The 15,262-nt window shown below is 40.6% G+C and overlaps 1 protein-coding gene across 4 annotated transcripts in view; it reads right to left on the bottom strand.

Moving 5' to 3' along the window:
• The window catches only part of ube2e2 (ubiquitin-conjugating enzyme E2E 2), a 321,809-nt gene that overhangs the window by 274,624 nt on the left and 31,923 nt on the right, over positions 1 to 15,262 (bottom strand). The window contains exons 1-2 of one of the 4 annotated variants that reach the window (XM_069913965.1): positions 4,603 to 4,784; positions 3,441 to 3,626 (exon numbers count right to left, since the gene is read on the bottom strand). In XM_069913965.1, the coding sequence (XP_069770066.1) occupies positions 3,441 to 3,626; positions 4,603 to 4,772 (356 nt within the window). In that variant the 5' untranslated portion in view covers positions 4,773 to 4,784. Of the gene's footprint in view, positions 1 to 3,440; positions 3,627 to 3,741; positions 3,852 to 4,263; positions 4,518 to 4,602; positions 4,785 to 15,262 lie in introns of those variants that run through there. The other 3 variants (XM_069913968.1, XM_069913967.1, XM_069913966.1) reach the window with 3 other exon arrangements.

Genomic DNA, 15,262 nt, shown 5'->3' with positions numbered 1-15,262 from the left:
CAAGATAAAATTTCAATTTATGCCAATTAAATAAAGGTCAAGAGTTTGTCATGAAATTATGTCATGTAGTGGCATTTTGTTCTTAGTCCTAGAGATGCCAATTTTTCTCTTATTTATAACATCAATCACAAGCATTCATTTTCAGTGTGTCACATTGCCAGACAACCAATAGCACAGCAGCATATGCATCATGTGGCAGAAGTATAGAGAACAGGCAATTTGTGATGTTATTCCTCTTGCATCGCTGTCTTGACACCAGCAATATCATATTGGACCAAACTCAATATCCAGCCAATACTCCTAATTTACCCTGTATGCAGGCAGAAATCTGTCAGGGATTAATTTGTCTGAATTGCTTAACTTTCATTTGGAGGTTTATTTCCCTTTCAAGGTGCTCAGACCCAGGGATAACTACTGCTGCAGAAATAATACTTAGGTGAGGTTTTTTTCTTATCATTATCTAAAATAAAAGCTCTTGCTTTGAAAAATGTTCCACACAGAAACCAGGAACAGGTGAGCACCGCTTAATATCCGACCGCATATACATCCTTTATTCATGATTCGATAGGGTTATGATGGAGTTCAGTCAGAAATCCTGATCTGAGAACAGGAGAACGGGATGTAGCAGATGTAACCAGAACTGAAGAGGCTAGGGAAAAGGAAACTGCAGAAGGAGAAGAAGAACAGGTGCAGGAGGTTCACTGTTAAGGGGTTGGCCAAATTCTTTGCAGATCTTAACAGTTTGCTGAACAGTGCTGAAGGGATGGACTCAAACACTGAAAACGTTTCACTGATAGAGAGAAATGCTCATGCAGAGTTTGCTGCTTATAAATAAATATATGGAGAAAAGGAAAAGCAAACGAAGCAAACAACACTGGATATATTCCTGAAGAAGCCAACACCTCCCCAAGAAGAGCCTCAGCCAGGTCCTTCAGGCATTTACAGTGACAGTTCATCAATGGCAGTTTTTCAACTTGAAACTATTCCAGTGGACACTATGAGGAAGTTGAGAACAGTGATGTGGATGATCCTGATCCTCTTTGTAAAATTGTGTATGAAATAGGCTAATAAAGTGTTCACATAAAAGTTTAAAAGCAAAAAAAATTAAATAGTTTAATTTATCATAAGTTCAGTAGTATCCCATATAGTTTTGCTAAGTATATACAGTAATATGGTGTAATGTCACAGACCAGCAGCAATAGGACCTGTTTTAGATCCAAATCTCCGACACGATCAGGAAGCCTTCAGTGCCCAAGGCCCATCGCGAGCTCTACCTGCCCTAGGAAATCTCACACATCCTGGTAGCCGTACCTGGTACCCCCTCATCCAGTCTGCAGCGGTCTTCCCCGCAAGTCGCCATGCACTGCCAGACTGAGACCAGCCACAAACTGGAGGAATAGCACCTCATATTCCATCTGGCACCCTCCAACTGGATGGCATTAACTGACTTCTCCAGTTTCTATCAGCACCACACCCCCCCATCTCTCCCCTTCCCCATCCCTATTTCTCCTATTCTCGAGCTCTCTCTGTCTCTCTCTCTCTTTGCCTCTGACTCCTTTCCTGCAGCTCTGCATTCACAGAGCCACCCCTTCCCTGATCAATTCTCATCTTTCCTCTCCTGTCCTCCTATCCATGTCCAATTATCACAATTTGTCTGTGGCCTGTGCTCCTCTCCCTGTCCTTTCTTCCATTCTCCCCAGTCTTTTCGTTCAGACATCTGCCTGCTTTTTGCTTATAACTTGAAGAAAGGCTCAGGCTCAAAACGTTGGTTATACATCTTTACCTCCTATGGACTTTTCGAGACCTGCTGAGTTCCTCCAGCAGATTTGTGCTTGTACTACAATCAAAGCGTCTGCAGACTTTCACGTTACACTCCTGTTCTACTCAACAGTGCTTTTTGACTCCATGGCCTGTATTACAAAGGACAAAGGAAACAGACATGACCTACAGCTTCCCCTTCAAGTTGTATGCTATATTAATTTAAAAGAAAATCACAATTTCTTTATAAGCACTAGATTTTAAGCCTAGAATTTCTCATTCAATAGGTTTGTGATATTACTTCCACCAGAGGAACTGTAACATTTCAAGAAGGGAATTCGTCATCACTTTATCAAGGGCATGTAGGAATGGACAATAAATACTGAGCATGCCAGCAGACATTTTTTTTTAAATTATGAAGGTGATAGAAGAAATACATTAAAATGTATGTCAGTAAAAAACAGAGAAGACTTCAAGGGTTCTTGAAAATTCAAATATTCATAAAGTGGCTGTATGGAAATGTTTCCACTTCTAGGGAAAGAGCATAACCAAAAGCCATAACAATATTCACCAAGAAATTTAACAGGGGATGCAGAACAAAATTCTTGACCTGAAGAATGGTGATTATATGGAAGTATAATGGTTAAATTAAAGGAAAGCTGAACAAACACACAGTGAGAAAAGAGGAGAAGATTACTTCAGATCGAAGTCAGGAAATTTGAGTGGAGCACAGTAAGAATGATGATTAATTACATGGGAAAAATTAAATGCTCCGTTTCTTTCTATCCCGATATAAATCAACAGCACCTCATGGGCAGCTTTCTTTTGAAGTACTATAGTTATTTTCACACAACAAAGTCCCACACATAATAATGTAATTATATAATGGATACCTTGATAAAGTTGTTTGAAGGTTAAATGTTAATCAAGGGTAGGAAGGTGCAAGAGCAATAGGGTTATTAATGGGATATATTAACTTTCCCAACAATGCCAGGAATTGCCTTAAATGGCCTGAGATGGAGCAGAATTTGCTGAGTGCAACCAAGAAAGTTTTTTCAGATAGCATGCTGCAAGACCAATGAGAGATGGGAAAATACTCCATCTAAGAGCTTTAAATAATCACATCCAGTAGGCAGACCAGGCAGGGACAGGGTATGAGGATCTACTTTAATGCAAGAGGCCTCACAGGTCAGGATTAAGAACTCTGACACATGGGCATTGATTAGCACATGGGATTGCAATTTTATTGGTATTATGGAAACACGATTGAGGGACTGGCAAGACCAGTAGCTCAACATTCCAGTGTATCAAAACTCCTGGCATGACAGTGGTGGATGTAAGTCAGCAGAGGAAAAGTATCATTGATTTGGAAGGCATCACAGTCATACTGTGATATTCTGGGGGAATAGAAAGGGGTGATCACCTCCAATAGTCAGCAACAATTAAAGGAGTGCCTAACAGTGAAATCACAGATAAGTGTAAGAATAATAGGGCTGAAATATTAAGTAATTTTACTTTGCAAAAGGAACAAAGCATTGAAAAAAACAACTGCCCTTTGGAACAATGAAAAGATAATACATTATTTGTATTGTCATAATTTTTCCTGAGAAACACTGATATTTTGACACAAATAATCTTGCTCAAAGAAGAAACAAAAATGGCTAGATTTCAGATGGCGGTACCTTTTCGCACTCGTTGAAAGTTTAGCAGCAGTTTTGCTGGAAATCTTGGCATCTTTCTTTTTAGGCTGTGGTTGTTCCCTTTCTTGTTCTTGTTGATTACTCTCTCGATGATCCCCATCTGAACTCCCACTGCTGGTACTGGGGCTGTCATCAGCTCTCTGGGACTCGCTGGACATATTATGTGCTCTAGAAGTTAAAAAGAAAATAAATACAGCGTCAATTCTCCAATAAAAAGATACAGTCTACGACGCCAATATGAACAATGTTAAAAACCAAGTTCTAATAAAGTCTTGAAATTTACAACTGAAAACATTCGCCAAAAGTCATCATCGTTATGTTACGTTTCTCAATGTCCTTCTTGACAATCCAAGAACATGAAGTTTTGGACGATGATAGTTGTTTCCCAAACCAAATATAAATATCAGGATGAAGTTGCACAAACAGCCATTTGACAGCCACGTCAGACGCACTTGATGTGCGGGGGGGGGGGGGGGGGGGGGGGACGACGACCCCATGAAAGAACCTCCAGAGCCTTTATCATTGCTGGGGAAGCGATAGGACAAATTAGTTTCCGTTTGGAGCGAGAGGTGAGAGAGTGAAGATCAGTCAGGGGGCAGTGATGATGGGTTAAAGGCCTTGATTGCTGCCACTCTCTTTCTCTCACACACAAGGATATCACACAAAGCCACACACCGTCCCTGCCCGCTTCCAACTTTCAGGCCGCTTTGAGGGGACACAGCGGGTGCTATTGGGGTCGGGAGGCGCCGGACGGGCTTATAAATTTCGCCTCTACTCTGGAAAACCCCCCCCCCACTGATGTTACCTGAATGAATACCAGGCAGACAACACGCTGCCCGTTTTCGGGTCACGTTGGAAAAGAGAGAGGGGGGGGGGCGAGAGCGTTGAACACAGCGTGGATGGGAGTCCAGCAGGTCAAGCGGTCGGGTGGGGAAGGCAAAACACGGATCCCGTGCAGGACAAACGGGGCTGAAGCTCCGGATCCGTCCCCAGCTCCTCGCCCTCGCCGCCGCCGCCGCCTCCTTCGCCCGCCCGCGCGCGCGCGCTCTCGCTCGCCCGCTCGCTCTCAAACTGAATCAGCGCTTTCGCAACACGTGGCCGCGCGCGACGCGAGCGCCCCCCCCCCCCTCCCCCTCCTCGTGACCGTGACGGGCGCGATCGGTGGCCGGCGGCAGGAGTTGTGGCCTTCGTGCCGGTCCCAGTCGCCAAGTTCCGGTGGAGAGGGTGGGCGCCTCGCCGCCGCCGCCGCTGCTGGTGAGTGTCAGCGCGGCTCTCCTGCCCCTCCGCACGCGGTCCGGGTCCCACGCTGTCCATCCCTGCAAGTTTGACTTGGCAAGTGGTTCTCGGAGAAGTGGCTCCTCCACCAAGAGTCTGGCCCGGGTGCCTGTTTAAAATGCCTTATTTGCTGATGTCCGGCCTGAGCGTGGTGGGGAGTTGGAGAGAACTGTGTGGCCGAGCGGAGCAAGTGCTGGAAATGTGACCAGGCTCGCACCTGACTGAAGCCCACCTTGGCAGCCACCGAACCCCCACTGGGACAGCCTTTCTGACACCGTTTCGACATCAGAAGCAGGCTGGAGAAACCGGGAATTCCGCTTCCTGACCCTAACCTGATGCTTTCGGCGACAACTGCTGAAACCTGGTGTTTGGGAGCCCAATCAAGACTGGGTAGCACCAATTTATGTGGGATTTTGTAAGAAAACGTTAACTTGCGTTCTTGAGGCGACTTGCTCTTGAATTGTGATCCATCTTTGTAAATGTTTAGAATAAATGGAAGTCATTAATAAACTATTTGCGATTTCGTGGGGGAAAAAAGATTCCAAACCCTTATCGCATCTGTCTAAAACGTCTGAGGCTTGTTTTTCTTTGGAGATATATAAGAGGCAGAGAGTGGACGACACAGCCCCCCCCCCCCCCCCCCCCCCTCCCTTCCCCCGGCGGCATTGGCCACCTCCAAAGGACATTCGTTTAAGGTGAGTGTTGGAAAGTTTCAGGAGGGGCGTCAGAGGTTTTTTTTTACTCATTGAACCGCCCGAGTTGGTGGGGCCGAGGCTGATCCAAACATTTAAAAGTTTGCAGAACACAAACGACCTGGAGACACTCAGCAGGTCACGCAGCATCCATCGGAGGTAAAGGGTGACCAACATTTCGGGCACATGGATGCAAGAAAATAATAACGATTATGGGATGGAGGGTTCGATTGATATGGAGTAGGTTTATCCAGGTTGAAACAACATCGTGGGCCAAAGGGCTTGTACTGTGCTCTAATTATCTACTCTGTACTTTTAGGGAACAATTAAACAGTAAACATTTTCTTGTTGTTTAATGTTAAGATCTTAAGACTTAAACTTCTGTGCAAATAATATTTAGAAATGTCTGAATCCCAGTCAAGATGTATCCAAACTTGATGCACCACAGGAAGTCTTGTATTTCGTTTTAAATGTTGAGATAAAGTAATAAGATTTTTACTTCATAATATATAAATCCTATGTTTAAGTATTAGCTGTTTGAAGTACTCCAATAAATGGAGACATTTGTTTTAAACTATATGATAAAAGAAGCTGACATGTATATCAAACAAATCTTTAAAGTTGGGCTCATTTCTCTAGAATCAAATTCATTACAACGTTAAGATGATCTTGTCTGGTACAATGTAATTTTAGAGGAATGGAAGTCCAAAGAGGGAATATATTTCTATCAGAATATTGCCAGATTAAATTGTAGTTTAAAAATTACTGCTGTGAAGTCTATAGTATCTGGATTTTTGAGCAATATTTTAAGAGCAACTTTTGCCCTTTTTTTAATATGTGGCCAAATTATTGTGGCTAGGTATATACTTCATGTTATATTTCTGTGGCCATTTGTGTCAGATACAAGATTTTTTTGCAAATGAAAGCAAGCGATTGTTAGAGAGAAATGTGCCATCTTCATGGTGCAATACCTTGTAACCTGATTAAGCAGAGCTATACATTGTTTTTTTTAAAAATAAGAATTAATTGCTTTAACATTCTATTGATGCTCATGTTTTGCAGAAGTGAGAAATAGCTATGATCTCAGGTGGCATGAAAAGCACACTCAAATTCTTCTAGTATGTAACTCAGCTGCCCTTGTCTGGTTCCATTTTTGTCAATCTAGATGTAGTCAGAGAATTTCCTTCAGTGGATTCTCTTGTGGCTCAAATATTTTTAACTCTGAAGTTCCCCAAGTATCTAACTTTAGCTATATCTATACCTCATCTGCACGTTGTCCTTGAGCCGTATCAGCCAAAATCATTTTTCATTCTGTTTATTCTGGATATACCCACTTCTGTTTCACCACCATCATTTGAACACCTCCTCTCTGTATTACTGGCCTGCTTGTCCAACATAACACAGAGGAACAAGAGTTTTCTCCAGTTACCTTTTAAATAGAACCCAATTCATTGTATTCATTCCCTTTCACAAAATCCATTTCCAATAACTGATTCAGATTTTATTCACAGGAAATTTTAACTTTAATTTTTTTAAAAACTGGAGCAACTTGATACTGTTTCAGCCTGAGCCACCATATTCACAGCCTGAGCAGTTCTGTTTCAACCTGAACTGAGTTCCTGACCTCATATCCTCTCAATCACCACAAAGATTGACCTATTTCAATCTTTGTAGTTTTGTTTCCACCCTAGCTACAGCTGGTTTACTGCATAAATCTTATCTGTCTATTACTTCCTGCAGTAATCATTCAAATTCTCTTCTTGACATCTTCCCATACCCTTTGCTTTGAAAAAATATAGCCCACCTACAACACTGCTACTGAAATCCTAAAATGCAGTAGATTCTGTCAAACCATCATTTCTTTAATATTCATACACTGATGCTGACTCCAGAGCTTTATTTTAATAGTTTCATCTTTATGGCATCATACATAATTTCTTCACAACTTTTCCAATACTATAATCTGATAGCTCTGTGTTCCTCAACTCTGGCTTGTGCTCTATGCTTCTCCTCCTCCATATCAGCAATGAAAGGTATTTTGAATTATCAGCCAGCAGTTCAATTCTCTTTTGCATTTGTTACGTTGATCCTTTTACCATGCTTTTCCTCATGTCGTAGAACACTACAGCACAGAAACAGTCCCTTTGGCCCATCAAATGAGTGCCAAACTATTATTCTGCCTTCACATATTGACAATAGCCCTCATTCCCCTCCCTCCATCCATTTATCTCTCCAATTTTTTCTTAAATTTCAACATTGAGCCCACATTCAGCACTTCAGCTGGCTGCTCATTTCACAATCCTTGAAGAAGTTCCCCATAATATTCCCCTTAAAGATTTCACCTTTTGCTCTTAACAGCACAATAAAGCAACTTTAGCTAATGAAGATAGTTAGTGGTTGAGAATTTTGAAATCCTTTACATCTCTAACAGCATTTAAAAAAAAATACAAACTAAAGAATAAAATTCTTCTTTGGTTTCTATTTTGGATGGCGTCATCAAGCTCTGGTTATAGATGGTAGTCTTGAGATTCTAAGTTTCCACTCTTCAAACAATTAAATAGATTTGGAAAATCAATTGCAGAAATAAGGCCAATTGACAAAATTGGGCTTGTGACTGTTCACAATATACATAAATAATTGGGTGAAGAGGTCCAAGTGTGGCATATCTAAGTTTGTTGTTGATACTAAACTCATGGAAAAGCAAATTAAAGAGAAGACACAGCCTGCAGAGAGATACAGATAGGTTAAATGAATGGCAAAGATCTAGCCAATGGAGTACTATGTTGATAAATATGGGGTAATCCATTTTGGGAAGTAAAAATATATTTTAAAAAAATATTTCATACAGTGAGAGGATCTTCTGTGAACAGACTGACAGATGAGCTCTATATTCATACAGCCATGTAAAGAGCACATTTTACAGAATATAGGATTGCAATGAAAAGGATGATCAAGCAAAGGAAACATGATAGCAGTTGCTGTGGGTTCATTCAGGAGCCTGATGGCTGCAGAGAAGAAACTATCTTTAAGCCTGTTATTGGTGCTTGTTTTTTTTTTCATATTCTGAATCCTTCTCTTAAATGGCAGGAGGTAGAAAGAAGAGAATGTGTCCAGGGTTTGATGGTTTTTCAGAAAGTTGGCTGCCTTTCCTCAGAAGTGGGAGGTGTAGATGGATTCTATGGAGGGAAGGGAAGTTAGAGGTATGTCAGAGCTGCATTCTGTAGCTTCATCTAATCTTGAGCAGAATAGCTCCCATACCGTATGATTCATTCAATGGTATATTTGTTGAAGTTGTTAAGAGATAAGAGGGTCATGCTGAACTTTGTTAATTTTTCGAGGCCTTGGTGAGTTTTCTTGATAATTGCATCAATATGATTGTCTCAGGATAGGTCATTGGAGATGTCTATTCTTAAGAACTTGAAGTTATCCACTCCAGACTTCAACATTATTAATGTGGAGAGGGGTGTAGTCTCTGTCCCTCTCCTGAAGTCAATGATAATCTCCTTCATCTCATGTTGCCTCCACATCACTAGACTTTATACTTGACCCTGTGGCAACATGTTGACTTGTCATCGGCAAGTTTGAGATGGAGTTGAAATGGTATTAAGCTGTCCAATCAAGGGTGCAGAGGAAGTATAGGAGGGGGCTGAGTACATGGACATCCTTGAGGAGCCCCAATGTTGAGTATGATTGTGGAGGAGATGTTGTTACCCTTCTTCGCTGATTGTGGTCTGTTAGTCAGGATGTTAATGATTCAGTGGGGAGGGGGGGGGGTGTTTACTGAGCCTTAAATCCTTAAGTTTAGGAATGAATTTGCTTGAGACTATCGTATTGAAGGAAGAATTGTAAGCCATGAACAGTAGTCTAACATAAGCATTCTTGGATCCAAGTTTTCCAGAGTCAACTGGAGACCCAGGGATTGACTTCTGATATGGATCTGTTTGGCTGTTAGGCAAATTGAAGTGGGTTAAGGCTGGCTGGGAGGATAGAGTCAATGTGAGCCATGAGCAGCCTCTCAAAACACCTCATGATTGTAATGTCAAAGCCACAAGTTAGTTATTATTTAGGCCCATTAATATTTTTTTTCTTTGATACTAGTATGATTGTGACCACCTTGAAGTAATTGGTATTTGGCCTGTTGTAGTGAGAGATTAAAGATGTCTTTGAATCATTGACAATTGTGTAAATGGTGAAAACTTGCAGAATACTGTTGTGCCATAGAGACCTGGAAGTGTTTGTACATGAGTTTTTAAAAGGTTAGTTGGCAAATAATGGAAAATGAGACTTGGCACTCAATGCCAAAGGGATTAAATTCAAGAAAAAAGATGTTCTGGTACAACTATGCAAGGTATTGGTGAAGGTGCATCTGGAGTACTCTACAATTTTCTTCTTGTTTGAGAAAGGGCATCCTGGCTTTGGAGGCAGGAAAGAGGAGGTTCACCATGCTGATTCCAGAAATGAAGTTGTTAGTTTATGAGGAGAGATTGAATCACCTGGGACTATACTTATTGGACATTAAAAGCATTAGGGCTAGGGGAGGATCTTTAGAAATTTTTAAAATTATGAAAGGAATAGATAAGATGGAAGCAGTGAGCTTGTTTCTATTAACAAATGAGACTAGAACTTCAGAATCAGGTTTATTGTTGTGAACATGTATAACGAAATGTGTTATTTTATGGCAGCAGTATTGTGCATTACAGGTGGAAAATTGCTATAAATTACGAATCCACAAAAACAATATTTAAAAATAGTATACAAAATAGAAAAACGTGAGGCAGTGTCTATAAGTTCATTATCGGTTCAAAAATCTGATGGTGGAAGGGAAGAAACTGTTTTTGTAACACTGAGGGTGGGTCTTCAAGCTCCTGTACTTCCTTCCTGATGGTAGCTGTGAGAAAAGGGTGGTGAAGGTCCTTGATGATAAAGGCTGCTTTCTTGAGACACTGTCTCTTAAAGATGTCCTTATGGAATGAAGACATGACCATGATGGCTTTGGCTGAGTTCATGACCCTCTGTAGCCTTTTCCTGTCCTGTGCCTTGTGATGCAATGAGTCAGAATGCTCTCCACGGTACACTGAGAGAAATGTGCAAGGTCTTTGGTGACATACTAAATCTCTTCAAACTCCAAACATCGCCACTAGTGAGCTTTCTTCATGATTACATCAACATGATGGCCTCATGATAGCTCTTCAGAGATAATGACATCCAGGAATTTGAAGTTCATTATCCTTTCCACTGCCAACTCCTCAACGAGGACTGGTTTGTGTACTCCCAACTCCCCTTTCCTGAAGTCCATAATCAATTCCTTAGTTTTACTAACAATGAGTGCAAGGTTGTAGTTGTGACACTTCTCAACCAGCTGATCTATCTCAGTCCTGTACACTTCCTCGTTGTCATCTGTGATTCTGCTGACAACTGTGGTATCATTGGCAAATTTGTAGAAGGCATCTGAATTATGTGTAGCCGCACAGTAATGGGTGTAGAGAGAGCAGAGCAGTGGGCTAAGCACGCATCCTTGAGGTGCACCTGTGTTGATTGTCAGTGAGGAGGGCATGTTGTTACTGATCCACACTGATTCTGGTCTTCTGATGAGAAAGGCAAGGATCCAGTTGCAGAGGGAGGTACCGAGGCCCAGGGTTTGAAGCTTGCTGGCCACTACTGAGGAGATGATAGTGTTGAAAGCTGAGCTGTAATTGTTGAACAGCAGTCTGATGTATGTATTGCTGTGTTCAGGTGATCCAGGACTGAAGGGAGAGCCAATGAGATTGTATCTGCTGTTGAACAATTGTGGCAGTAGGCAAATTGCAGTGGATTCAGATCTTTACTTAGGTATGAGTTAATTCTGGCCATAACCAACCTCTCAAACCATTTCATTATAGTAGATGTGAATGCTACTGGCTGATAGATATTGAGGCAGCTCACTTTGCTTTGCTTGGGTACAAGTATGATTCATGCTTTTTTTTTAACATTTTTTATTTTTCACACTATGAACCATATTAACCAAAATACACACAAACATTTCCCACTTGAATATACACAGTGGCATTTTCTCCCCTTTTTCCCCCCTACCTTCCCTCCCTCTTTCCTACCCCCCTCCCTACCCACTAAAAGTTCAACATATACAATACAATAAACCCATTAAACAATGTCATCACACAATGAAAATAAACAAGAAAATTGTGTCATCTACTTTTACACACTGGGTCAGTTCATTTCGTCTTCTTCTCATTCTATCATTTTAGGGGGTGGAGGTCCGCGGTAGGCCGTCTCTGTTGTATTCCATGTACAGTTCCAAAATTTGTTCAAATACTTTGACTTTATTTTTAAATTATATGTTATTTTTTCCAATGGAATACATTTATTCATTTTTATGTAGCATTGCTGTACTCTCAGGCTCTCTTCTGATTTCCAGGTTGACATTATACATTTTTTTGCTACAGCTAAGACTTGCATAATAAATCTTTTTTGTGCTTCATCCAAATTGAGGCCTAATTCTTTACTTCTTGTATTACTTAGAAGAAAGATCTCTGGATTTTTTGGTATGTTGCTTTTTGTGATTTTATTTAATACCTGATTTAGATCTTCCCAAAACTTTTTCACTTTCTCACATGCCCAAATTGCATGTACTGTTGTTCCCGCTTCCTTCTTACAGCGAAAAAATCTATCTGATACTGTTGGGTCCCATTTATTTAACTTTTGAGGCGTGATATATAGCCTGTGTAACCAATTATATTGTATCATGCGTAACCTCGTATTTATTGTATTTCTCATAGTTCCAGAGCATAGCTTTTCTCATTTTTCATTTTTTATCTTTATGTTTAGATCTTGTACCCACTTTTGTTTGGGTTTACAGCTTATTTCATTGTTCTCTTTCTCTTGCAGCTTGATGTACATGTTTGTTATAAATCTTTTAATTATCATTGTGTCTGTAATCACATATTCAAAGCTGCTTCCTTCTGGTAACCTCAGCCTGCTTCCCAATTTGTCCTTTAAGTACGTTTTCAGTTGGTGGTATGCAAACATTGTACCATGAATTATTATCTTTTAAATAAATGAAGAACAAATATGGTATAACTAACGATTCATGCCTTTTGAAGCAGGTGGGATCCTCCAACTGCAGCACTGAGAGTTTAAGTGCATTCCTTGGGGATATTGCCACAAGATTCAGGGTTGTAGATTTAGAATGGAAGTGAGGAGGAACACAGCTTCTCCCAGAGAGTCGTGAATCTGTGGAATTGTCTGTCCTACAAGGCAGTAGATGTTGCTAGATCAACCATGATCTGATTCAATGGTGGAGCAGATATAATAGGCCAGATGGCCTACTCTTTTTTAATTTAGAAATGAAGTTTGGTAATAGGCCCTTCCAGCCCATGAAACCCTCCTGCCAAAATACACCCATGTGACCAATTAACCCAACCCTATACGTTTCTGGAATGAGGGATGAAACTGGCGCAGGTCACAGGGAGAACATACAAAGTCCTTACAGACAACGGTGGATTTGAACCTGGGTTGTTGGTGCTGTGTTAACATTGTGCTAACTGCTACACTAACCATGCTATTTCTTATGTAATGACTTCTAGATTTAGAAAAGTAACAAATACAACTTTTCATGATCTGGGCAGTTAAGTGAGCATATTTTCTTATTTTATATCAAAATAATTACAAATAAATGCACATAATGATCATGTGTAGAGTTAACATAATTTGCAGTGTTTTTTGCTTTTTCAGTGAATTTCTGAGATATGATACCCGATCCTATTTCCTTGTCACATGAAAATAATTAGCTGTTTTCAGACTGCTAAGCACATTTCCAGTGTTTTCTTATCTGTCACAGTAAACCATCCATCTCTCCTGATTACACCTACAGGTGGTGTAACTGGCTCTTCATGTTCATTGAGCAAAGACTTGACTGAGGAACTCAGCAGGTCAGACAGCATCCCTGGTTAGAAATGATCAGTCCGTGTTTCATGTCTTGATAAAGGATTTAATTTGGAGGATGCTGACTGACAGCAAGTCCTTATCTGTTCATCCAACATCGGTAGTTTTTGTGTTTCTTTAGACCTATGCACTTCCTGGCACATACTTTGTTCATGTTTGTTTGACATATATGTATGGTACAATTTTGGGACACACTCAGTTCAAATAAACAAACTTGCTGAAATTGAATTTTTCTGTGTACAACTTTTCAGCAGTTGTTTATACTGGCGATCCATCCCATAAGAGGATGATGGTTCCTTTCATTCAGTTTGTGGGGTTTGATAGGAGGATACCCCTCTCCAGAAAGGAACAGCGTGTGTGAATGGATTTAGGTGAGTGGGGGTCACACAGGCCCAGACCTACCCTCTCAACATTCCATCCCAGATCCAGCAGAATGGTGAGGTCCAAGAAGGCCAGGGGAAGTTCTGTTGTCGTGAATGGCCAGACTAAGCTTCGATGTCAGGGTTGTCCTTGCCTTGCTAACTGGCCAGTGACCCAACGAGAGTGTTCATCCACCCTTTGACAGGTCTTGTTTTTCATCCTACAAGGTGTCTATCCACCAGGTGGGGGAGCTGGATTAGTCGCCAACCACCTGACCATACGACAGGTAAGTACTAGGTTACATGGTTCCAGTAGCACTCAGACGAATTTGTACACAAATATATTAGCACATTCAAACAGCTGTGAATATAAGTGTGCAATGTGAACAAATTAAATGTCTGTGCCATACACCATTCAAGAGCCTTTTTCCTGTCCACAAAATTAATCTCCAGGAGGAAAGTCACTTCTTCCTATGCATGCACATTGTGATCTTGTGCAAAATAATTAATATTGAATTACTCCAGGACAAATAATGGAGCTATTCATTACTGACAATGTATTAGAAATTTAAAAAAAAATACCAACCAGGTGCTCAATATTTCACAAGAATGTTTTGGTAACAATGAATTTTGAAAAGGATGGGCACAGGTATTAATCATATAAAATGTTACTGGTGGATTTTTGGGTTACTAGTGTAAATCTCAATAAAAGTATCAAAATTAGTCAGACAGGACTCCCCGCAGATTTGATGAACTTGCTTTCTATTTTCAGCCTGGCAGTGTCATTTGAATCTATCTATATTTCATTTTGTAGACGTGAGTACGTTCTGTGTGTTTGCACTTCATCAACAGCTATCCACTGTACATGGAAACTACTTTGTTTAAGGTATTCCAGAATTTTCTTTGAAGAAGTTGAAAAGAATAAACTGTCTAAACTCTGCTTCAGGTAAGCTTCAAAAATTGCTTTCTCAGCGTGAAATGTGGAATGTTGCTATAGAATATAACAGCCACTTTGGGAGTAAATCGTGTAATACAAATGCATTGACGACAACTAGGAGCTCAAAAGAAGAATCTACAATTTCTTTCCCTCATTCCTCCATCTTTTGTATGATCACCAATTTCCTTTAAGATGACCTCAAAAGATGTTAATGTTTCTGTGTATTTATCCTTTCTTGCTCATTAAAGGGTGTCTTTCCCCAGTAGGTGGAAGAATTGTGCAGAATGTATAATTAATGACTCATATAACCATTTAGTTTCAGGGCAAGTCTTCAAACTAAAAATGTTAAAAATGACTAACATAGGCATATTTGATTAAGTTAAAGAGTGGGTTTAGAAAAATGATGTGGTTCATGCATAGCTGGCCTTTCAAAAGCCAGTTTTTGATTAAATATGCAGAGGGAAAGAGCAAGGAACCCATGGGAGAGCAGGGAGTCAGGTGAATGCATCCAGACCCAGTCTGGTTTTGGCTGTTCCTTCCTGTTTAACTGCTTCACGTATTGGTGGCCTAGAATGGCTGAGATGAATTGGATTTATTTTCTGA

This window comes from Narcine bancroftii, chromosome 1, assembly GCF_036971445.1.
Source record: "Narcine bancroftii isolate sNarBan1 chromosome 1, sNarBan1.hap1, whole genome shotgun sequence".
NCBI lineage: Eukaryota > Metazoa > Chordata > Chondrichthyes > Torpediniformes > Narcinidae > Narcine > Narcine bancroftii.
Note: the sequence above shows the minus strand (reverse complement) of the source record. Positions and strands in the feature narration are given on the sequence as shown.